This window comes from Pelophylax lessonae, assembly GCF_965119305.1.
Source record: "Pelophylax lessonae genome assembly, chromosome: 4".
Lineage (NCBI taxonomy): Eukaryota > Metazoa > Chordata > Amphibia > Anura > Ranidae > Pelophylax > Pelophylax lessonae.
In genome coordinates, this window is record NC_138771.1 from 232,500,080 (window position 1) to 232,525,792 (window position 25,713).

General features: G+C 37.3%; 1 protein-coding gene across 9 annotated transcripts in view; it reads right to left on the minus strand.

The window, feature by feature from the left end:
* The window catches only part of FOXP2 (forkhead box P2), a 285,057-nt gene that overhangs the window by 105,977 nt on the left and 153,367 nt on the right, over positions 1 to 25,713 (minus strand). For 6 of the 9 annotated variants that reach the window (XM_082257104.1, XM_082257102.1, XM_082257106.1 and 3 more), the window contains exons 4-8: positions 22,373 to 22,510; positions 18,767 to 19,003; positions 10,360 to 10,516; positions 8,697 to 8,910; positions 5,534 to 5,638 (exon numbers count right to left, since the gene is read on the minus strand). In XM_082257104.1, the coding sequence (XP_082113230.1) occupies positions 5,534 to 5,638; positions 8,697 to 8,910; positions 10,360 to 10,516; positions 18,767 to 19,003; positions 22,373 to 22,510 (851 nt within the window). The remainder of the gene's footprint in view (positions 1 to 5,533; positions 5,639 to 8,696; positions 8,911 to 10,359; positions 10,517 to 18,766; positions 19,004 to 22,372; positions 22,511 to 25,713) is intronic. The other 3 variants (XM_082257105.1, XM_082257107.1, XM_082257110.1) reach the window with 1 other exon arrangement.

The window sequence follows — 25,713 nt, forward strand, 5'->3', positions numbered from 1 at the left end:
GGTGAAAGGGTTTAAACCATACTATTTTTTTTACCATTCTTTATATGTACCTATGAGGGCGATTTCTCCTCACTTGGTGACCTCACTATGTAGACAGCAATGGAAACCTAACAGAGATTCTAAACCCACACAATCTGTCCAAAAAATAAGAGTTTGGACAGCCACTAACTATAAACCTTGTGTGAAAATTCAGTAAATAATTTACCATAGCTGCAGAATAACAAAAGAACAAAACAATGGGAAGCCAAGGTGTTGTGTGCCCATGTACTGAGTGCAAATTAAAATGCATGAGAATGGATATTCACATTCACAACAGTTTTAAGTAAAGTCACGTGAGGGAGGTTTAGACTAACAATGCCCATGGTTTGGCAAGCGACAATATTAACTCCTTCATGGCTCAAGGTAAAACACATCTTAAGGCCTGAATGCAGTTTTGCAATATTGGCATGTGTACTTTAAACTGTACATATCTTTCCAACTACTTTCTTTTCTTTCTTTTTTTTCAGGACACATTGGGCTTTCATTTCATGGTAAATTTTAACGGATAACTCATTATTTAGATTCATTATCAAAGGAAAACTGGCCCAAAATGGTAAAAAAAACATTTTTCACATTTTATCTGCACATTTCCTTCTATTATCATGACCCTTCACTAAAAAGAAACAACCCCAAATAATAATAAATTAGGATGGGTTCACACGTGCTGTGTGAATTAAAGCTTCGTTTTCACAGATAATTTACATTATTTCAGGTCAGTTTTTGGTCCATATCAGGTCAGGTTTGCATCAGTATCAGGTTAGGGTTAACATCAGTATTAGGTCAGGTTTACATCAGGATCAGGTCAGGATATTATCCTGTTCACAACTGAATGACAAGTGCGATTTAGAAGCGTTCTCATATAAGTCAATGGACCTGAATTTGCACCTGAGCCAGAGCGCATTGCTCAGAAAACTGACAAAACTCTTTTTCAATTCACATTAAATCTACATTTCAGCTGCACGGGACATATGTGAACAGGCACTAAAGATAGCAATGTTCTTTCACATGTCATGCGAATTGGATGAGGTTCAAAATGCATCAAATTTGCATATTTGTGAAACTAGCCTTACGCTTACCATGAATAAAGATGCTACATAAAGTACCGTGCAAAAGTCTTAGGGAGATGTGAAGAAATGCTGTTTGGTAAGAATGCTTTCAACAATATATATTTTATTGCACAAACCAGTGGGATTCAGGTACACCCATCTACTTTCTGGAGAAATCTTACAAGAAGTTGTCTTCATGGAAGAATTGCAGCCAAAAAGCCAAACCTTTGACATGCAAACAAGGCTAAGCGACTCAACTATGCATGAAAACATAGTAACTGCAAATAGAGTTGGAGCTTTGGTCAGGATCAATGGTGTCCTCAATGCTGAGAAATACAAGCAGATACATATTTATCATGCAACACCATCTGGGAGGTGTGTGATTGGCCCCAATTTTATTCTACAGCGGAACAATCACCCCAAACATACAGCCAATGTCATTATATATTATCTTTGGCGTAAAGAAGAACAAGAAGTCCTGGAAGTGATTGTTTGGCCCTTACTGAGCCCTGATCTCAACATCAAGTCTGTCTGGGATTACATAAAGAGACAGAAGGGTTTGAGTCAGCCTACATCCACAGAACATCTTTGGTTAGTTTTCCAAGATAGTGTACCTAGAAGAATTAATGCAGTTTTGAAGGCAAAGGGTGGTCACTCAAAAACAATGATTTGATTTGGATTTCTCTGTTCTGTTCATTTACTTTCCATGTTGTGAATCAATAAAAATAAACTATTGACACTATTTCCGAAAGCCTTTTTAATCACTTGCCCCAAAAATCACGTACCTGCATGTTTTTGCAATTTTGCTCAAGGCATCACCCCGGTAAAACACTATAGTATTTAATTTTATTATAATTTATTGAAATTTCATTTTTCACAAATGTTTTATTTATTTAAAGATTAGTGCGAGGGAATTATTTACAGAATATTATAATTTTACTAAATTTTCACAATGGTTTCACTTTACCTGTATATTTTATCCCATTAAAATGACCCAGCACCAAAAATCAACCCAAAAAAATTCTCCTACTCCTGACGAGCATGGGAATCCCTAATATGTGTGCAATATATGCTGTTTGTACCTGTAGTGAAGCCCAGAAACAATAGTGTGCCTTTTGCCTTTGAGAAGACAATTATTTCAAGTTTAATTGTCAGGCTACCATGCATTCATTACAGGCACATTGTGGTGTCCAAATTATAGAATTACCCCCCAAATGATTCCATCTTGCAATCAAGAACCTCTAAGGAATTTATCCATGGATACAGCCTAGATTTTGACCCTCTGTGTTTAAAGGAATACATTTTAATTGGTGGAAACAATTAAAATTGCTTAGTTTTCCACCAATGTTTCACATTAGCTGTTTATTTTATACCATCACCATGGCCCATTATCAAAATTTAAAACAAAATAAATAATCTTACTCTTGACCTGTATAGGTATACTATATACTGTATGTGTGCATTATATGTTTCTTTTATACAAAGTGTGACCTTGAAACAATTTGTGTGCATTTTTGCATTCAGGTAATCCATCCAAATTTAATAACCAATGCATGTAGAAAGATGATCTGCACCGGTAGTTGCTCCTAAAACTAAGGCCATATAGGCTGAAATGCGTCAACTGATCTTACCAGCAGTTGTGTACTGTGGTTCCTGAATAAAGATGAAGAGCAACTAACGGTGTGCGGATCATCTTTCTACATATGTACTCAGGTAAACGGCTGTGGATCGGGCACCCGGGAGCTCATTTATTGGTTGACTGTATGGGTAGTAGCACTGCTCCTTCTGTTTGCAATAACCAGTGCATACATTACTGACACTCAGCAGTGTGATGTTACTTTTTAAGGGTTGACACCAAACTCTTGTTAAATGCTGCATAAACTGCCGGCACAATTTTATTGCTGAATAATAATCATATCAAAAAGGTCAAATAAGCAAAAGGAAAGAAATAAGACAGAAGTTAACCCCCTTCCTACTTTCGAGTTCACTATATTTTTGGTTTCTAATAATGTGCAATGGTTGGTAATATTCATAACAGAAGTGAATGCAGAGGCCTGGGTTGGAAGGACAGGTGGGACAGTTGAAACAGGCATTACATTTTCTGCCATTTTCCCCACACACATTCTTCTTGGGATTTCTCTTGGGTAATGTGGATGGGATAAGACATAAAAAATGTCTATTTGTCTCCTTACGGCGTCTGATTCTGTGGGTTGTTTGGGGTTGTCTTGAAACATTAGGTGTTCTTTAATTTAATGTGGTACTGGAAGAAGGTGCCAGTACTGGGTGATTTTATTGTGCAGGGCAACCTAATTATGCAGCCACCAGGATAAAGTACATCATGAGTTTTTCAAATCAGGTCTACATATTCCTCTTGACCCAGTAGGGCTGCAAAACCTTTTCAGAGAGGTAGACACTAACCATGTATTTTTTGCATGCTTAGCACACAGTTTGCCCCCTCTGGGTGGATTGTTTCAGCATGTAGATGTATTTTCTGTCAGCGAATTTGACAGCGATCAGTTCTTCCTGTCATCCCTGGGGGTTGACTTTTCTGTCTCATCTTTCATAGATTTTATATCTGAATGTATACTTGGTTGCTCTTTTGCACAGTTTTATGTTTCTCTCACACATTTGGACAGTATGAACTGCCTAAAATGTAGTCAGCCTTTAAAATTCAGGACTCATCTATGAAGATTTTGGGGTGGGTGGTATGAACCGCTGAACATTTTTCAAAAGAAAAAAAAAGAAATTAGGGATAGCAGTTTGAACTGGCGGTCATATTTCGGGTCACTGCTTGGGAGACGCTGGGAATTTTTGTAAAAAGTGCAGCACTACTTCAAAGCGACCTCTTGTAATAACTGCAGGAAAAGGTTTTGTGGTGCACGATTGGGCTCTTGGCGGGAACAAGTGAAACTACCATCACACAGAATTCATAATCTATGTGAAACATCTTCTTTGGAGTCTCAGGAAAAGCTATGTGGTTTGGGCATGCGAACGTTCAGTCCAGCTTGTCAGTTTATACACCAGTTTTCACATAAGCACTTAACATAATGATAATCATTAACATAGAACAGTGACCAGGTCCAACAGATACTAAGTGGGCCTTGGAAGTCCTATTACTATGTGTGTTAGTGAAATCATGGGTTAAGAAAATGTTGTTGGCTAGAACAGAAAAGCTCCAAGCTGTTTTGGTAACAACATTTACAGAGATTATTTACACTGCCCACTATGCTATTTAAAACACTGCATGCTTAAGCTGTGAAAATGAAAAAATAGTGTTCCCAACTGCATAAACATATAACTTCGTATCCGAAAAGTACATTTTTAGATGTTATAGTTCTGCAGGGCCTATGAACAAAAAGTGCTTTGAACAAAAATGTTCAATATTTATATAAAAGAGAAGTACTTAAATTACCCCACTGCTGTTATTATCTGCTTCTTGCTATGTTTTGTAGTTATGGTGTCTCACTGCTATATCTAACAGATAGTCTACCATTTGTAAACACATCTTTTTGATGTTTCTGCCAACATCCTGGCAACAAAGCAGTGCCATTTCAAATAAGCTAATTAACTTAATTGTTGATGAAGCATGAAACAGTTCATTCACCCTGTTAACCGCACCATGACAACACAAGATCTTCAGCCTGTGAAGTTACTTATCTTGGAAAAAAAAAAAAAACCTCGGGCAGTTCATTTATATATATTTGTTATGTGTAAATTTTGTAGATTTGAAGATGTAAATTACCGAATCCACCAAAACACACAAAAAAGGAACAACAGACCAAACATATGTCAGAAAAGGACTTTACAAGTCTAAACATGTATCATTCCCATGACAAGAGTGCCGTGTATATCTTATCAGAATAGTTTGGATATGCACTTAATAAAGAAGACTTCTGAACCAGAACTTTGTCAGCATATGCTGAACAGAAAAGTATACCCAGTGGTTAAAACTGCACAGGCAACCATGCTGGTTAATATTTCTATACCACACATGTTGTAATTTGCTATGATTGGAAGTAGTTTGATAGTTGACAAACATGGCATAGCTATTAGAGATTCCCTGTTTATCAGTTTTAACTGTATAAACCTATGCTATACAATATAATTGTCTTGATAGTGTAACTGTCCTTTCGGCCTGTCCTACATGCATCCTGCCATAAAGGTGTGCTTCCCTTTCTAGCAACTTTCCCTTGTGACAGGTTGTAGCACTGTCAGCAAATTCAGTCTCATTATTTCGGTTTAGCTTGATTTCCAGGTAGGGGATCACAAAGGGACAATTCAGAATGCAGTGAAGTGAGGCTCTAAATACAATCATATAATGAGAACATGTAGGAAAATACATACTTTACATAAAAGTTTACATGCACGCAAAACTGTCTTCTTTTCTTTAAACAAGGGTCATTTTTATTGCATTATCACTTCCCATGAAAATGTGAAATTCAACCTACTTTAAAAACTGTCCAAAATCTTCACAGATGTTTTCACAGCCTGGCCATTTGCAGACACCATGACCATAGAGGGTATGTGTAGCCCCAGTCTCTTCATGTGACGAGCTGTAGTAGAAAGAACATAGCATCCCATTAATCTCAAAAGCCATAATCGTTGGCGGCTGCTAGCACCTGTCAGGTTACAATCGCTGACAAACAGGTCAAAATAGGTCAATTCAGCTCAGAGCAGTCAGAAAAAATTTAATCGTTCTATTGAATAGTTCAACTGCCAAGGCAGGATGATGTTCCAATTAGGGAGGAAATAAAGCCAGAGATGACTTCTAATAAAGGATGAAAATAAATGACTATACAACAGTGCATGGTAATGTCAACCTATGACCCAACTGTACTATTTAGCCTACAACCTAATAAAACCTTTCCAATGTGCTATATGTTTACTAAAAAATCTAACAAGTGTAAGCACATTTAATAGGTCTTTCATGATTAAGCTAGGTAGTTCCATGCTATCTTAACATTTTTATTGCTGAAAAAAAAATCCATTCATTTTGGGCATGTTCACATTAGAAACAAAATACTTGGAGAGGTTACGCAAACATGATCTAAAAATCTCTAATATGACAAGGTTTGGGGAGGGTTTAACATGGAATGCTAGGTAATAAAAAAACTATCTTGAATTACATCAAAGTAACAGTCTCACCTACAAATAATATTTACTGAGCAACTAGCTAACTTGACAGTAAAATGAAGCAATCCAGTGAATGAGAAAGACTATGCAGCTTGAAGAGTTTATTCCACTTGCCCATGTGGCCAGCGTGACACAGGAACAAAAGATGTATCCAAGTTTAGCCAACTTTTTAGCAGCACAAGGGACACTTTGCATAGATAGTAGCAAGTACTGTGCTGAATAAAAAAAAAAAAACTTTGACTAAACTTAGGATTTAGGTATAGGCAAGCTTTATAGGTAGAGCACAGGCTCACTTAAAGTGGAACTCCAGAGCTCTATCATGAAATATAAGTATGAGAAAAGTTAACTGGCCAAAGGATTTGTAATTCTGCTCCTTCTTGTGATCCAGGCACCCATGGCTATGTCTTAGACCTCCACTGCAATAGTAGTAGATCTTTGTCAAGAACACACCAGCAGCCAGCTGACTAGACAATGAAGGAGCAGTCATATACTAATCAATCATCCTTCTGTGCTCTCCTCTTTTCAGAACACTTACTGTCAGTACAGGTGCCATGGGATAAACCAATAATGGGGTAATATTACAGTATATACAGTATGGACAAAAGCCATACTGGTATTAAAAAATCACCTCTCCTTTTCAATCTGCAGCATTTTAATTTTCTGTAAAACTTTCTGTAAAATTCAATGCAATATGGTAACTTGGAGGCATTCTGTACACAGCTGGTGTATGCAGCTACCCCCAGATATGTAATTTCCTGCTTGTGACTGGCTAATTTTTTCAGAAGTCTGCCCTAAGATACAAGTTCGATTTTGGGCATCCTCTGCAGCAATCATCTCAGTTTTGGCAAGATACTCTGAAGGGGTTAATCACATCTAAAGGGATTCAGACCCTGCCACTTTCCTTATTAGAACCCTTCAAGTGCAGCAGCTGATCACTAATGAAAAAGTCACACCCATTTAAGTTCATTTTGCACATGGACACTGTCGATGGAAGCTGTAGTCAAACATTGCAACTTCAGTTTGAATACATGCACATGCATCTGAATTAAAAATGCAGCACTGGACAAGTGATTGCATTAAACCTGCTCTGCGTGCAGTTTAAATTTACATTAACAGATCATGTTGCATCCAAAGAAACAGCACAACACAAAGCAGGTCAAATACAGCCTATCAAGTGTACAAATGAATTACAGTAAATGGTATTTTGGTAAACTGCGTGCACCACAAACACACAAAAAAAAAACACGTTTACAAAACCCCAAAAGGGGACAGATATCAAGGCAAATTCAGACACTAACAATAGTTACATTTATTTATTTTAATGAAAAAAGAACTGCATTAATTGCAGTTTTTTACATATGCCTGAAGTTTAGCTTGAAGCATTAGGCAACAGTTAGTGTGACAAAAGTAACTGTGCAATAAGGCCTTGTTCATGTGGACATAGTAGAGCATACACCCCTGCGCGGACTGTTTGGCCAAACAGAAATGCAGAGGTGTTCCATGTATCCCCGTGCAGACAGTCTAATTAATTTCAATTAGGACACAGCCAAGGTTCGCAAATTGACCACCATATGGGTGCACTGTTCCAAATGCACACTATCTGTATTTGGAGCTGCACACCAGCTATCAAATGCAGCATGTTCGTGTGAATGAGGCCTAACACTCAAGAAATAACCTCCGACATATATATATATATATATATATATATATATATATATATATATATTTGTTCTGTGTAAATTTGTACTTTTGAAGATGCAAAGTACTGCATCCAACTAAATACAAACATGAGCAAAAGACCAAAGATTCATCAGAGGGTAAATATTTATTAATCCGATGATGACATGACTAATTTCGCAAATTACTTAACCCCTTCCCGCTGCCACCTCCTGACCCTTTAAGAGATTCTAGATGCCAGAAGGTGGAGGCAGGCGTTTTGGTCATGTGACCTCTGTGATTGGCTGTCTCCTGTTTGTTCCTAGCACAGTTTTGTGTTAACATATGGCCGCATATATGCATACAGCCAGCAGAAAGAGGTTAAACAGCAGGGTTGCAATAGCAAAAATATTTTAACACACTACAAAAGTATATTTCTTCGAATAGGAAATCAACAGATTTGGTTGGAGGTTAATAGTTGTCAGTCGGCGAGTCTAAATTTGCACCTCTGCATTTTAGGTTGTTGCATTTAAGTGCAGTTTCTAGCAAAACCCATCTTCCATAGGGATAATTTGTACTACATGTGAAATGCATCTAAAACACATCACACTGCAACTGCACTATATGAAAAACCCAAAGGTATAAATGTAGCTTTAATAATATCACCACTGCCTTATGGAAGTAAAACGGTAAACCTGTCTTTAGCAATGCAAGTTCTTGTACAAACACCATATAACAATAACAACAAACCTGACTGTAACTAATTACATTAACAGGCAGGATAAATTAAAATACATTAGTCTTGCACTGCTGTATATTTACCTGTCTCGTCTTGAATTTAGAACTGAGGACTGTCCATTCACTAAGGAATGATGAGTTATTGGTGGTGATGCTTTGGAAGTGGTGGAGGAGGTAGTAGAAGAGGAATTGTTAGTAGTGAGGTCTAGCCCCCCATGTTTAATGCCATTGTCTTCCATACTGTGAACTCCAGTAACCTCTTTCCACAGCTGCTGAATCTCCGCAGGGCTTAAACCAGCTATAAAATAAAAAATTGTCTTAAGAATACAAACTAAGATTTTTTTAAACAATAAATTGCCTTTTATGATAAGATCTACACCAACAAAAATGGTACACATCTTACCACCTGTCATTGAAAACAATAAGCGTTAAACTTTTTGATATATGCCAGTTGTAAATTAGGATTGGTTTAGCATTTACTTAGGACAAATATATGCATGTATGTATGGGAGGAGTCAGGTAAAGCTGAGTCACCAAATTCCTTGACAGCCTGGGGTACATCATTGGGGAAATTCATTGGGGAATTCCTTCTTATGAAAGCAATGATACCTGATTAAAACCCAACTCTGCTCAAACTTTTATTTTATATTTTTGGCTAAAGTGTGGAAGTGTAAGGACCTCTGCCAGGTTTATATTAACGTCTGTGGCTAGGTAGAGGGGATTTCTCTTTGCATCCTTATATTACTTGTACATCCCATTCAACTTTTGGCAAAGAACTTCACCCATTCATTGGGGTTGATTTACTAAATTCAAACAGACTGTGCACTTTGCAAGTGTGGTTGCACTCATTTACCCCAGGGCTTAGTGAATGTGGTGAAGCTTCTCTTTGTAAAGACTATCCAATCAGGTGCAAGTAAAAAAAAAAGATAAAAACAACATTTTTGCTTGCACATGATTAGATGATGGAAATCAGCTGATGTAATGATCAGATGAGGGAAATCAGTGCAACTGCACTTGCAAACTGCACAGTATATTTGCATTCAATAAATAAACCCCATTGCATGCCGACTGGGAGGTAGCAATGTGCTGAGATTAGGTCTGTGTGACAGTGGGAGCTTTCCCAGCACCACATCCAGTATAAAGAGACCTTTATGTTCTGAAGGCAGTAGTACAATCTGTTTAAATATTTTGTCTGGCCCTGCCTTGGTGTGTTGCTTAACGCGTAACCACGTAAAAGTGCATCTGCACTGATATTTACATACTATCTACTAACTAAACTTTAAAGACCAGATTCAAATATCAAAGATTCAGATATCTGTAAAAAATAAATTGTAAACAAAGTGCCATTATTACCTGAAATACAAATATTCCTGCAAAATGGTGCAATGCATACCTAAATGGTGCCATGCTGTATGTTTTCTTCTTACATCATTTTTATTATATTTGCCAACACAGGATATTATTCACTTAGAGCAAGTGAGTAACAATAGCCGTGTTTCCATTCATACAAACAATTTACGTTTGCCCTTGTTCCAAACTGGAGAGCACATCAGAGGTCTCACTGCCCTGCATCATTGGGCAGACATCTGCCAATCTTTTGGCCACCACCTTGAGTACACACAAAACTTTGATTTTGAGCAAAGAGTGTAGAACCACTTAAACTGTGGCTAATCTGACATAACTATAGTGAAAAAAAGTTTTTTTTTTGGAAATTAAAAAATGCCTGATGATGCAGAAGCCATCTTACCTTGTGGTAGGGACTGGACTGGAAGAGCTGACTGGCTTGGCGGGATAGAAATAAGTCCCTGCCGTTGAAGATTGAGTAGATGTTGTTGTTGCTGCAGTTGCTGCATTTGAAGAAGCTGCTGCTGGAAGACAAGCTGTTGGGCTGCTAGCTGTTGCTGCTAACAAAAAATAAAAAAGGATTAACCATCAAACATGTATTTTTTTTTCTAATTACATTTAAAAAAATAAAGTAAAAGGTCAATACCTGAGAAATTAACACTTGACAAATGATGGAGGAAAACACAAACCTAAGTTACTTTCAGTGAAAGACAACATAACCAGTGATTATAGGCAGATGGGAGTTATAGGCAAATTTTGATTTTTCTGTATAAACAGTAAAAATTAATCTCTGCCCCACTATTCTACACCTCCAACAATCTTTATGAGCCTTTTAATTTGATAGGTACCAATATAAAGGTACAGGAAAGAATAGGGTGTAGCCAAGCATGATTATTTATTTATGCTTTTATCTCTGGATATATTGATTACTTTGACGTGTCATACACTGAAAGTGACTTCTGTTTATGGATTGGATTTATCATATCTTCAGCTTAAATTGCCTGAATTTTTGAAAGGTTTACAATAAGAAGAATACAATGAAATAAAATACAAATAACAAACATTTATTCTACTTAGTTCTAGCTACAAAAAGTTCCATATGCGACAAAAGTACATATTATAAATGCTACATGTCTCAGAAAATATAGATTGGAGTTAAAACATGTGTAATTTATAACCTTCAGTGATCTAAACACATTGATGCAAGGTAAAAGTAGCACACCACTGTAACTGCTTCTAACTGCAGATGTGTCTTTCAAAGTATACAAGTGTAATCCACAGCTGCCCAAGAATGTAGTCTCCAGTAATACATTAGTAAATTGGGATGTAGCCTTTATTCCAATATTCTCTTAGCTCTTTCTTTTCTCTTGTTTGGAATGCATTATGCCAGCTCTAGATTCAAGAGGGAGATTTGCCCTATTATTAGAAAAAGTATAACTTCCAATTTTGTGAGGCATTACAAGACAAACCAGAGTTCTTGGGACTCCAGAGAATATAAGATAGCAGTCACACTTCACAAAGAGACAAGCTGCTGTAGAAGACCTTTCCTTTTTAGTTTGGGGAAAAGAGAAACTTCTGATGCACTCACTGGAAAACAGACTGCATAATGGAGCAAGTCATGTGGATTGCCCAAAGCCTCAAGAGAAATAAGGGAACAATTTCTATGCTGTAGTTGATGCCTGTCTGAAATTCTATTCACAAATCCAAACAGAAACAAAACCTCAGGAGGTCAGGACTGTTTCCTGTAGGTTTGCATAATGGGCAGCTTAAAGACAATGTCTACAATACCTGCTGATCAATTTAACTACTTCAACATGTTATATTTGCATTATGTTTATATTTGATGCATTCTACCGACAAGTGCAGGGAAGGCCTGAGAAACCAGCTTGTCAGCTTGATTTATGAGCACATCAAACTGTAACTTTCTATTCGCCAGTCCAAATCTCCAGTAGCAGTTCATTAATCAGGGGCCCATGACTTTGAAATTTATGCTCAGCCATTTTTGAACAATAAGCCAACTTTGCATGCTTCTTGAACTGTATCATACAGAAAAAAAAATCTTTCATTATATTTCACCAATTTTATAGCTGGGCGACAAAGTGATTTTTTTTCCAAAGAGAATCTTAGTATAGTACAGTATGCAGCTAAATAAATTATATAGAAAAGTTCTGTGGCATTTAACTCCCTGCTTAGTATTATTATTTTAAGGAAAGGCATTAACTACAGACATGAGATTTTAAGAAACCTAAAGTGTGACAAAAGGCACTAAAGTTCTGGATATAGTGAAGAGGGATTAGAACATCTGTGAGATCATTGCTGCCTTATGTGCCCCAGCTGGGGATATTTACCCTCTCTATTTGTCCTGTTTTGCATTATCACTGAGAGTGAAAGTGAAAGAAAATCCAGAATTTTGAGTTTTTTCCAAAACTAAAAGAGAGGGGGAAACCTTCCAATAGAGATACTAGTTCTGGGGACCCTGGTGACAACCAGGGAATCCCTCAATTCCTGTTTTGGCTATGGGACAGGGAGTGAAGCCAACAGACACAGATGGCAAAAGAATTACATAGGTCAAAACCATCCCTTACTGTATGCAACATAAAACGGTCTTTGAAGTGTCTTTGGAACAAGATTGCAAAGGCAGAGATTGGCCCCTTGATGGTATTTAGAGCCAAATATTGATCTAAGCCTGTAAAAAGGCAAAGATTCTTCCCACTGAGTATTTCCTGGGTTAAAAATGTATTTCCTTGCACCAAGTAAACAATGCCTTTCATGTGCGATAGAAGAAGGGGTAGACTTACTAACATTTATCCGCATAGGATCTTTAAAAAAAAATAAAAAATAAATCCAAACTAGCTATGCTGCTGTTAAAGCCAGCAACTATAAAGCAGGGAGGTAAACTGATCCTTAGAATGGAATATCTGATCGATCTTGAAGCCCAAGTGGTGTCTACCAGCAGTTTGATCCAGTTGGAGTATTTCATCCATTTGGCCTAGTTTTGAGCTATAAAGGTCATTGCATTGTCCTCCATCTCAATCCTGGGTAGTATGCCTGCTAATCATCCGCGCACGGACTGTGAACTGGGAACAAGGCTGGAGCAAGTAGTTCAGTCCGGGCTGAACTACTTTCTACTCTTGTCACAACAAGATTTCAGGGTTCCTCCCTGAAGGTTGATGTACATCATCCTTTAAATTGAAGATAGGGTGAAAAAAAAAGCTTTGGTTTGTAAACTGTGAAAAGATTAGAGTGAAAACCCTAAAACCTTTCTGCTGTTGGAACTTTAGTGATATCTCCTTAATTCAAAATATCTGAAAAGCAGCATGGAGAATTGCTAGTCTCTGAGAAGACACAGGCAGGTTGGAGAGGGGGGGAGGGGGTCAGAGTTCAAAACTCTAGCTAATAGCCCTTGGGAACCACATCTCATACTTAGGCATTTGAGAAACTTTCTAACCAGGTATCTGCAAAAGCCAACACACTCCCCCTCCTCTTTCATGACAGACAAGACTTCTTCCCGGGTTTCGGATATTTAAAGACGAGGGTTTGAGATGGATCTGGGTCACTGATTTGGGTCTGGTCTTGGAGATGGAACCTGAAAGTAATGAAATTATCTATTTTTGACCTTTAGAACAAGGGGAGGTTTTCCAAGCCTGCGGCTTAGGCTTTTCCTGCTGGGGGCAAATGAGTACTTTTACTTCCAGTGACATCTTTTTTTGAGGGTGTCCAAAGCACCTTTAAAGAGATGTTCATCCTCAAAAGGCATGTGCATAATCACTGAAAGGAAACTAATTTGGGAAATAAGAGGGGCGATATCTACTAATTAGTCTACACATTAATTTGAGGTTTTCAGTGTGAGATGCAAGCACTCTACAAATAAAGGGCCAGTATGAATGGAAGCTAGATCTTTTAACATGAGTTTAGCTAATGTCCCTAAAGTTTGACAGACTAACATCATGGTCACAACAGGGAATGCTAGAAAATACTTGGAAAGAGTTTCTAAATGCTTGTCAATGGGATCCTTAAACCCTGGTGCATCCTTAACAGGAGTGGTGAGTGGGACACCATTGCATCAACAGAGGAAATGAACCACTTCTCAATAAAGCCCTCCTCAAATGGATATTCTTCTGTAAAATGCTTGGGAGGTGCAAAACGTTTCAGGAGTTTTCCACAGAATGTGTCCCAGAATGGTTTTAAAGGCAGCCTTGGGGTCTCTCAGGAAGACTAGACTAGTAACAGCGCTACTAAAAACTACAGGCTGCTCTTCCATTTTAAAGGATAAGTTCAACTTTACGAAAAAATAATAAACCCACATTCTTTTGCAGGGAAAAAATGTGCATTTTTTATTTTCCTCTGATGATGCAGAGCATTGCACTCAACATTAGTAGATCGCGGGTGGAACTGTTCGCTGATCTTAAACTGGACAGGCCCAATAAAAATCCCCTTGTGCTTGGGATTGACATCTCAATTAAAGACAGCAGGTTAAAACCTTGGGTAACTACAAACTGGCTGCTGAAAGCAAGAGGTGTTCAAATGCCTGAAGGTGACCAGGTCACTGTAGGCAGCAGCAAGGTCTTCCTGAGGTGGAACTGAGCATCTCTTGAGAATAGGAGCAATGGCAGGAAGATGTTACCTCACACTGGAAGGCAGAACAGAGCACAGAGTGCACAAGCACAACACTCAAGCTATTGATGGAGCACTCAATTCCTTATTGTTTAGTCCCTTCTTTGGAGATCATCAGGAAAAAAGGGTAATATTGACACCTAATGGTTCCAGTAAATGAAGTAGCTTTTGATGCAGGCTGGTCATTGTTTTTTTGCTGCCAGTGTCTAAATCCTCCTGTAGGTGGTAGTATAACCTAATGCCTCTCAATATTGTGCCCTTAAATGAGAAAGATATACAGTTTTATTTTTCCAAGTACCCCCATCCCCAACACAGAAACCATATATACAGCCTCCTTTCCACAACAGTTAGATAATACAGTTTTATACCCACAAGCTCTCCCTTTCACCAACAATAGCAATACACACAGTCCTTTTCCCACATCAACCTACACAGACAGTAGCCTGTACAGTATACAGTTGTCTCTATGTAAACAGCTTCAATGCTTTGTCTGATTACTACTTTGCCTTACCATGGCTAGGCATAAAACAAATTATTATTTACAACACTGCCCCTCACACATCTCAGCCAGGCAAATTGAACACACTGCTGGAATATGGGACATACTATATCTTCACCTAAACTTTGCCTGATGTGTTTGGACCATAAGCCATTGCATAAGCTACATGGAACGTTGGGTACTGCTTAATGATATTTGAACCTAGTGTTCAAGACTAGAAAAACTTTGGGAATATATCATGGAAGCAAAGGAGTTTTTAAAGTCAAAGTGACCAAAGTTTGTTCAGGTTTGTTGCAGAGTTTTTTTTCCAATAAGTGCTAAAGCAGAAATGTTGTGTAGTAACTCACAACATCCAGACTGCATAATAATGTTCGTGATCATCTATTACAGTCATCTATAACAGCATGTCTTTTTTAATGTAAATCCCACCTTTTTAGGATAAAGAAGTGAACTACCTAATATGATATCATGTAACAGTGAGAATGCTTACTTTTTGAAATTTAGATTCACCATATCAAAATATTTTTAGATGAGATCTTAGAACAGGTTTCTTCTTTCCACATATGCACAGAATTGTGTATGCCTATGCTAAATGCTTGCATGATCTATGAATCATGGTGCATTGCCTAATTTAGTACTAGCAATAGAAATCATAGATGATGCATATACTACCTTGTGACTGTACAAGCTGGCTGGAATGGCAGAAATGGGACCTAAAACATCTTATGTTTATGGCTCCCTTTATAATACCATAAATCAAAGGGGATAATCCAAGAGAATAAAACTAAATGCAGAAGTTCTCTGCACTATGCAAGTCAAATATTGCATTTATAAAAGCTGCATTGTAGGCACAATAAAAAAAAAACACAATTTAAACCAGTATGTATTTACTAACATATAATTTATGTATAGACTCTTCGTATACGTGCAAATATTTGTATTTATTTAGCATCCTGTAGTTGCTGCATTATAGCACTTACGGCTGTCTATTCCCATTTGCCAGGAGTTCAGATTTAGGTATTATGGTATGCCAAAAAGTAGACTGCACCATCTAAAATGTATACATCAGTAATAATTCAAATTTCCACATAAAGAAATTAACAATATCATTTTTTAATGACTTTTAAAGTATTGGTGGGTTTCTTGTACAAACCTGACACTGCTTTCCCTGCTGCTTCTTATGACAAAATAAAAAAGTGATGTGGAACTTGTTAAATGTATTTATGTTACCTGAAAAAGAAGTTTAAAGCTGAACCCCAGGAATTTAGCCACTTTCTAAAATGTGCTGGCTTACTACAGGTTAAGTTCAGTAAAGTGAATGCCTCCTCATGGACTGCTCTCTTTAATTTACATTTTTAGTTATCACCAGGTGTACAGCTATTGCTATACTTTTGGCCCTCTGATGCTCGAGCTGTGGGTCTCTGCTCCTGCAAAGTTGTCTGCAGCTGCTCAGCCTTTCCCTTCCCTCCTCTTGCCCAACCACAGAGCATTTTGTATTTTGTGAACCCATTCACAAAATACAAAGCATTCTCTGAAAGGGCAGTGGAGGGGAGGTGAGGGGTGGGCAGAATGGCTGCTATGTAAGAAAGCAGCATTGCAGAGCACCAGAACAGGTGCTCAGTAAAACTGAGGGTTGTAAATAAAAGAGATAAGTCCCATGAGTATTAAAAAATACTGTAAAATGCATGTCTCTCATCACCTAACCCATAGTAAGCTAGCACAGTTTAGTAGAAAGTAAATAAAATGAATGGATGTGGTAGCGCTGATAAAAGACAAAGACTTAATTGTACAGTGTAAAAAACACAATAAATCACATACAAATATAATGCCAAATAAAGTATGTGTCTTACTAAAGTGCAATGTGATACTGATTACATAAGGTGCGACCAACAGGATTAAATCCAAAAAAAAAAACAAATAAAAAATGAATGAATATGATAGCACTACTAAAAAAATTATGAATGAATAAAAAATGTAAAAAGCATAAATTGTATACCATACATAAAATGTAGTGCCAAATAAGGTGAAAATCTAAAAAAGTGCAATGTGGTACAGAGGTTCAGTTCTAATTAGAATAAAGTGCAAAACAAGCGAATAAGTCCACAGTGAAAAAATATATAAATAACCACTCCATAAGTGCAAATCTGCCTTATAAAGGAAGTCCAAAAGAGTTTCTATCAGACAGAGCGCCCATGGGTCATTTCATGTGTGTCCACTCTTTGGATAGTGTGCTGCTATCACCAGGTTCAGTTGAAGCCATGATGGATATGGTGTAACGCGTAGAGGTACCAAGCGGTGGGCAGGTTTGACATTTGGATGTAACCTCTTTGAAGTTATGATTGGTAAAGCTGGTTTTTACTTTATTAAATGTGAGTTTATTAATTGAAGTTGGGATTTGGGTTGAATTCATGGTTCATGCCTCCTGAATTTATCGATACTGCACCATTGGACATTGTCTTCCTTTTTTTCATATGTGCTAACCTATTTGGAGTAACATCGAGTATAGTGGAGTGACCTATTGAATGGACGGCATTAATCTATCGGCCTTTCTAACTGCTTGAGACCCCTAGTGGGTGAATTATGGAGGTGAGCAGACACTTCATCTGGTACTCTATCCAAAGAGTGGACACACATGAAATGACCCATGGGTGTTCTTTCTGATAGAGACTCTTTTGGACTTCCTTTATATTGCACATTTGCACTTTCGGAGTGGTTATTTATTTATTTTTTCACTTTGGACTTATTTGCTTGTTTTGCCCTTTATTCTAATTAGAACTGGACCTCTGTACCACATTGCACTTTTTTCGATTTTCACCTTATTTGGCACTACATTTTATGTATGGTATACAATTTATGCTTTTTATATTTTTTATTCATTTATCATTTTTTTAGCAGTGCTATCATATTCATTCATTTTTTTTATTTGTTTTTTTTTTTTTATTTAATCCTGTTGGTCGCACCTTATGTAATCAGTATCACATGGCACTTTAGTAAGACATATACTTTTACTTTATTTGGCATTATATTTGTATGGGATATGTTGTATTTTTTACACTGAACAATTAAGTCTCTTTAAGCAGCACTACCACATCTATTAATTTTATTTCACGTGGGAACACATTTAGGTGGTAGCAGCAGCTAGATTTTAATTTATCACAGTTTGGTTTTTATAAAGGTAGCGCACAATTATATTTCAATTTAATTTAGTAGAAAGTAGCTGAATTCTTGGTGTTCAGCTTTAAATAAAACATTGTGGAAAACAAAAAATGTAGAAACAGATTAAAGACAAAGCTCTACAAATTTTCCTTTAGCTTAGTGTATAATGTATACCCTCCCTGTTTGGAGGCATCTGGACCAGTGTTAGCTGGTGGTTGGGTTTTGCAAAGTACTTTTCAAGCTAAAAATGTAAATAAATAAATAAAAAAAAATCATGTGCTATGTTACACAAAGAAAGATGGTCCTTGTGAATAAAAGTGTCTCTATAAATAACTAACATTACCTATAAAAAACATATCCTAGTTTTCTTTCTCCCTTGCTGCAACACTAATGGATAAGGAAGGAAACAAAAACAGTTCTTCTTTTGGATACTTCATGCTTTAGGCCCAAAATGACTAAGATTATATCATTCTCATTTTGGAAAAAAAAATTGTTATTAGATTTGAATGTAATATTTTAAGTCATTAGTGATTATACAAACCTCTTTTGCTTGCTTTCCTGGGTGTGGCTGTGGTGGTTGTTGTTGTTGCTGTGTTTGTTGTTGTTGCTGCTGCTGCTGCTGTTGTTGTTGCTGCTGCTGCTGTTGTTGTTGCTGCTGTTGCTGCTGTTGTTGCTGTTGTTGCTGCTGTTGCTGCTGTTGCTGCTGCTGCTGTTGCTGCTGCAAAAGCTGAAGATGTAACTGCTCTTGCTGTTTCTTGTAAAACTCTTGCAGTTGTTGCTGAATAAACCATTTTGACTTTAATAAAGGCAAACATTGCATACATTACAAAAACCTATGTGTTTCTACTCTGAACTGGTTGTTGAATTATCCTTAATAATGATCTGAATTAAAAAAAAAAATACTGTAAAATGCATGTCTCCAATGTTGCCTAAACATTTATGCATATAATGCATGCAAATTACAGCGGTGTTATTAATTATCAAGTGACATAAAACATGAACAAGCCAGTAAAAGCCTGGGGCCAAAAACAATTCACTGCTTCACTAATTTTCTACTGTCAAGCTATCACATCCAAAAAAGCATACTGTCAACAAAACAACAATACAACATAAGTTTGGTGAAATATGTATATTTGTGTAAATATCTGTTGATATTTATCAGTAGTTCCCACTTGGCATTAATGAGGAAACTGTAATTGAATCTAGTTTCCAACAGTAGGATTTCATTTTGTGTTGCATTGTATTATTTTGATACTATAAATCCGTTTTTTTCAACTTTTTTGTCAGTCATATGACCCTTGAAAAGTATTTTCAGTCTCAAGATCGCCCACTTTCCCAGCATGCAGACAAACATGCTGCTCTTTAGCAGGCATGTCATTAATTTCTATGGCACCCTTGTGCAGTGGCAAAGGCAGAGCGTATTTGCACACGCCAAACATTGCAGCACTATTTTTAAAAAGGTCCTGGGTTTCTGTTGGAAGGACAGCCCCTTGAAATTAATGGGCTGCCCTACACACAGATCTGAACCAAGTGGTTGTTGACATATGAGGTAGGGGGATGCTAAAAGCACATGGTTATGCTGCATTTTTACCACTCACATCTTCTCCCCCTTATGCTGCAGAGGCAGCGACCAGAGTCACACACATTCTAGTCACACCAGAAAGTACACCCCCAGGTGAATGGGACCACGCTGCAAACACCCTGAAACCGAGTGCATTACGTGCGTTTGTGGCATGGTGGTATTGCATTTAGGGGGTAAAACAGGCAGTGAGGAGGCACCTCTCTTCTTTGATCATGTCTGTCAAATGCCTCTGAAAAGTGATCCAAGCATGGACTGGTTTTCAGAGTAGCAACAGTCCTTGCCACTAGTGTGAACAAGCTCTAAAAAAGCAGTTTTGACCCGTACAGGATCGGGGTCAACATAAAAGTAACCTACATATATATATATATATATATATATATATATACATACATATGTAAACCCACGCAAACACACACACACACACACACACAAATACATACATACACACATAAATATCTTTTTTAAAAACTGCAGTACTGTATCTGCACCCACACTGCTGGGTATTGCACAGTAGGAGGAGGTGGAGCAGATCAGGACTCAGGAAGATACCTCCCCTTCCTCTGCTTGGCATGCTACTGTTCTGATCAAGCTCCCCCTGTGTACAATTGTACAAAATGTACAGTTCGGCAGAACAGTGAGAGCTTGATCACAGCCTTTCTCAACCAGGATGCCATGGCACCCTTGACAAACTCAGATAGCACCCCGGTGCGTCATAGGATCCCAGTTGAGAAAAGGTGTTATAAATAGTTACTGTATTCCAGTCAAAACCTAGTGCATAGAATATACTGTATCTGACAATAGAAATGGTAAGTTTAGGTACCAACACACAAGCATTTTTGCTTGTTCTAATAGAAATAGTCAGTTCTTCAAGTTATTAATTCTGACATGTACAGTACATGCACTAGAAACAAATGACAGGTCATTTCTCCAGAAGGAGTTTGGGTGTTGCCTACCTATCTTTTCTGAATCAACTAAAAAACAATTGCCATAGAATAAAATAACTCAATGGTAAGGAATCCCCCCCCCCCCTTTACATTGAGTGTGTGGATGGGAAAATAGTAAAAAAAAAATGTAGAATAGAATAAAAAACCAATAGCCATTACCAAAAAATTCAGAGGATGAACACTAGTATTCTGATATTGATCTATGTCCATACATAGTCAAACTGTCATATGAATACATTGGAATTATTTGTAATGCATGACAAATTATAGCCTTGGATGGGTTGGAAAAAAAAAAATATAGCCATGGATAGGTAACTTTAGGACTAATATCACCATATCCGATAAAGGAGGTGAAAAAAAATCGAAAATATGGCAGATCTCTAAGTTTGGTTCAGGGCTATCGTAGCAAAAAAAGCAGGGGACCTAACAATCTGCTATCCTATTTTCTTATATATGCCTGACAAAATAATGTATAAAAAATAATGTTTGAGAAAAAGTGGGTGACCTGCTTGAATCACCGACCAATCAGCTGTTTTATTTGGGTTTTCTGAGCACCCCTTAGAGATCATTGACTTCTTTCTGCTGCCCTCTGAAATCACTGGCTGTCCACAAACTAAAACAACCAGATTTGAAAAGTAGTCAATTTTCCCAAAAGGCAGGATTTCCACAGGCATTGCTAAATGCTGGTAGCCATGGATCCATTTGGCAGCTCTAGCTAAATAGCTGAGCATCAGGAGGCTTGAGTAGGACAATCCGGATGACCAGCAATGGGGAATTGGGGAAAGCATAGAGGTTTTCCACTTTCTCTTTGAAAACTTTTTTTAAACTCTTACAGCTTAACCTATAAAACCCAAGTGAACAGAAAAAAATGAAGACTAGGCAGGGAACACCATTGACTTAGGTACTGAAGTTTTCCAAACATCTTACACTTTATAATGGGGGAACAAAAAAGTTCAAACCAGAATTATTTCATACTACATATCAAAATTGAGCTTTGGCCCGAGTGTTCAGTACACGTGCAAGCAGAGCTCAGGGGATCCAAAACATCCAATTACAGTTATTTGCAGTAGCAAATAACTGTTTTGTTTAACAGTGTCAGCACAAATACCGTATATACATTTTTTTTTATGTGTCCCAAATAAACCCTCCCTGTAATTTCATTACAGGAAAAAATCCTTCAACTTGTAGTTCAACCACTTGACTTTTTACTGCATATACATTCACTCCTCATAAATCTTTGCCACAGCACTTTTCTTTAACATAAAAAAAAAAAAAAACACAGATCTATTATGTTTCCACCTAATACAAAGGGCTGGAAATTTTTCCTATTTGCCTTTACCTAACTATGACTAAAACAAGCAGTAACGTGTTATATATCATAAAACAACAATCTTCCGCAACTCACTTTGACACTTTGTATGCTTTGACAAGTCTAGAAATGTAATGTTCTGTTTCAGATGACAATGTAAACAATCACCCGACAGCGTATTATATTTCTGCGTGTGATATACACTGCTATAAAAGGTGAAGATGAGATAAACATGACAGAGAGCTTATGCAATCCTAACATTCAAACACCCAGGAAAAAAATTAACTGTTGAGGGAAGGTAACCAACATTACCTGCTGTAACATAACGGCTTGCTGCTGCTGGAGAAGTGCCTGGAGCTGCTGTGGAGACAGTACTTGCTGCTGAAGTATCTGTTGCATCTGCTGAGGGGTGATCACCTGGGGAGTCATCATGGCCACTGAAACAGGCACCTGCCATAAAGGAAAAGAAACAATACAGCTAAGCTGAGTTGAAAGGCATTGATTGCTTATGGCTGCAATGATTTCATTGACATTGATTATATTCTTCGCTGCTGCGCTGCCCAGCTTCACTGTATGTATATGTCATGCTCCGATAGGAGGATACTTATTCTACCTAATTATTAGAGAGCAGTTAAAAAAAGGTTGTAAAGTGTATTCTTTTTCTTAGACTGTCTCAATAATATTTCAAAAGCTGAGCAGGAGCCTATAACCTTCCTGTACTGCTAAACTACATGGCAAACTGCCTATTTGTAAGTAGGAAACAATTGCCACAGAAATATTATTTACATGATCTAAACCACAGGCAACATGTATGGATAAGACCAAAAGAGTGAACAGGAAGGGAGCCACAATGGGCCTGCAATATCAGATGATAATCGTGCTTGATTCATTGAAGAACGGGCATTTTTATGGTCATGAATTTTTCTGTTGCAATTTTAACAAGGGGTTTATAAAACTTTTTACAAGGTGAGCACAAGAAATGTTGGGTTTTTAATTTGTCCACTTACACAGTCCAACAGCTTTTTCAAGTTATAGGAGCACTGTTAGAATTTAAGTTGAACTAAATGCACGTTTATCATTATCATAAATGAAAGTTAAGGAAAATCCCAAATTTTGGGTTGACACTAGAACAAGTTTCAAAGGGAAATCCTCCAAAGGGGACACTAGTTAGTTATAGTACCTAATGCTGACAACCACTGAGCCCCTGGTGCCCCCAATGCCCAGAAGGTGGGCCTAAGGGAGGGCAGCTAGCTTTTAACCCTATGCCCAGATTTGTCTGCACAATAAAAGTAATTCTCTGGCCAAGGAAAACCTCAGTACTCCATTTTATTGCTATTGACATAGGTGGAGGGTTTTCAGGAAGAAAAGCAACCTGGAGTACGGTACAGAGTTTATTTTTACAGCAAAAAAAAAAGATGATCAGGTGAGGTAACAATTTTCAAAATATATTTTATGCTGTAGGTGATTGGGAAGAGAATCTGAAGATCTGAAGAAACCCATTAATCAAACAACAGATTAAAGGTCATAAGCCACCAGCCACCAATGTAGGCCAGATGATTACACACACACACAAGAGATGTGTCTGACTGATAGCCTGGGGAGGATCTTGTAATGACCCATCAATGTGAAAGAGGATGGTCTCTTTCTGTGACAAATGATGGGTAAGTCTTGGAATTGGGCATATGGGGCTCAAAAACAGGGTTGTGGGTTTGGTTCACACATATTCCCCTTTTATCAAATCTCCTTAGCCTACTTAGAGAGGTCTCTATATTAAAAATGAAGCAAAATCAAGCAGCACATGCTGGAGGAAGACCTCACCCTATAATGTGGGGAACCACAATAATCAGAAACGGTGCCAGCATTAGAATTAATATTTTAATAATAGCCATTTTGAATAACTGTATTTGTCATACGATCTATCTGTAATCTAAAGATGTAGAAGTCACATCTTCAAATGAGCTTTATATGTTTATGTATAAATGCATTAGTTACTAAAACAATATACTTTTATTTAGTAAAAGCAACAGTTTTTTGAACCCTAGCGAAGGTCCACACCTAAGCTTTCAACAGCCCCCTTTCTGCCATTTTAGCTGCTTCAGACCTCAGTGCTTGTTACTTCAGGGTCTTAAATTGCCCCAACATTGCTGCTCAGCTTTAATACTATGAATATCACTGACCACAGAGATACTCAAAATGCTTTACAAATATCTACACATATAGATTGTCATAGTGCTATAAATATATTTAAGAAAAAAGTATTTCTAAAGCTGAAGAATTATCTGAATACCAATGTTATTTGTTAAAGGTAAGTTAAAAAAAAAAGAAAGAAAGAGGGTTCTCTCGTGTGAACCAAATAGTCCATGTCGACTGGGGCAGAAACCCACTTAAATTAGTAATTGCCACATTTATTAAACACTGTTCATTTATAAACATTCATCAAATCACAGACAAGCAATTTAATTACCACATAAAGCTGACTTCTGGCTACGCATGGATACTGCATAAAACAAACAGCTAACCTATATCCTAACAATCAAGGTAATTTAGGCTTTCTGATAATACAAATGTTTGGTTAAAAAGCACAGAAGACTTTTTATTTCATCTGAAGTTGCATAAGGATTTGCATTAAGCAGGAAAAAAATGCAAGCGATATAGATCTCTTGAACACATTTACAAATGAATAAACCTTTAACTATATTCACATTTAAAGCCTGCACTATACATTGATCTAAGGATAAAAGTGTTAAAGACATAGCTTACATTTGCAGTGATCCACAGATACTGAGATCTTGTACAAACATTATGTCATTACTTCAAAAATGCATTGGAAGCCTTGTTAATGTATGATAGCTGATTTACGTAAAAAGATAAATGTGATATAATAAGCCCAACTTACAGTTAAATGCCTGGTGATGCTTAAGCATTCTGATGCCAAAAATGAAGCATCTGTTTTCAGCACTGTGTTCTAATCCAACTCAGATAAGGGGAATACAGCAGTGAGCTGGACAAATCTGTTCCGGTTATTTATGAAAGACAGAGCAGCTCTCCTCACATGACAAACAGAGAAACAAACAGGACTCTTTGGATCCAGCTACTATGACCTTTACTAATTAAGAGTTAAAAACTACGGTCATCAAAGCACATGCACATCCATTGAAGGGCAGTAAAATGTGAAAATTCCTTGATATACGAGATTAATGCTGCAAAATAATTTATTCACTGTTTACATTACTACTGTACACGTTGGTAGTTCTCCATTATGGAAATGAATAACACAAGTACAAATGTGACTGTTTAAAGAAAAACTATAGGACCAATTTTGACTGTAAGACGTTTAGCATGTGTTAGTAAAATGAATGGTAGACACATTTTAGTAACTTACGTTTATTTTAGTATACTCTATGACACTAAACACTAAAAACTTTTCAAATTCCATACATTTTCTTCATAGTAGAATGACGAAGACCAAGCAAGCAAAGCAGCTAATGTTTAGGAGGTGGCCAAATAAAAATCATTCTTCACCATAGCATCTGAAGATGCCATTGTTTAAAGCTACATTCACTTTGTCCTGCATTAGTATTTCTCTTTAATATTTGGACTTTTCCAGTTTGCCGAGGTGCAATTTAAAGTTAACTGGTGTTTTTGCCATGTTA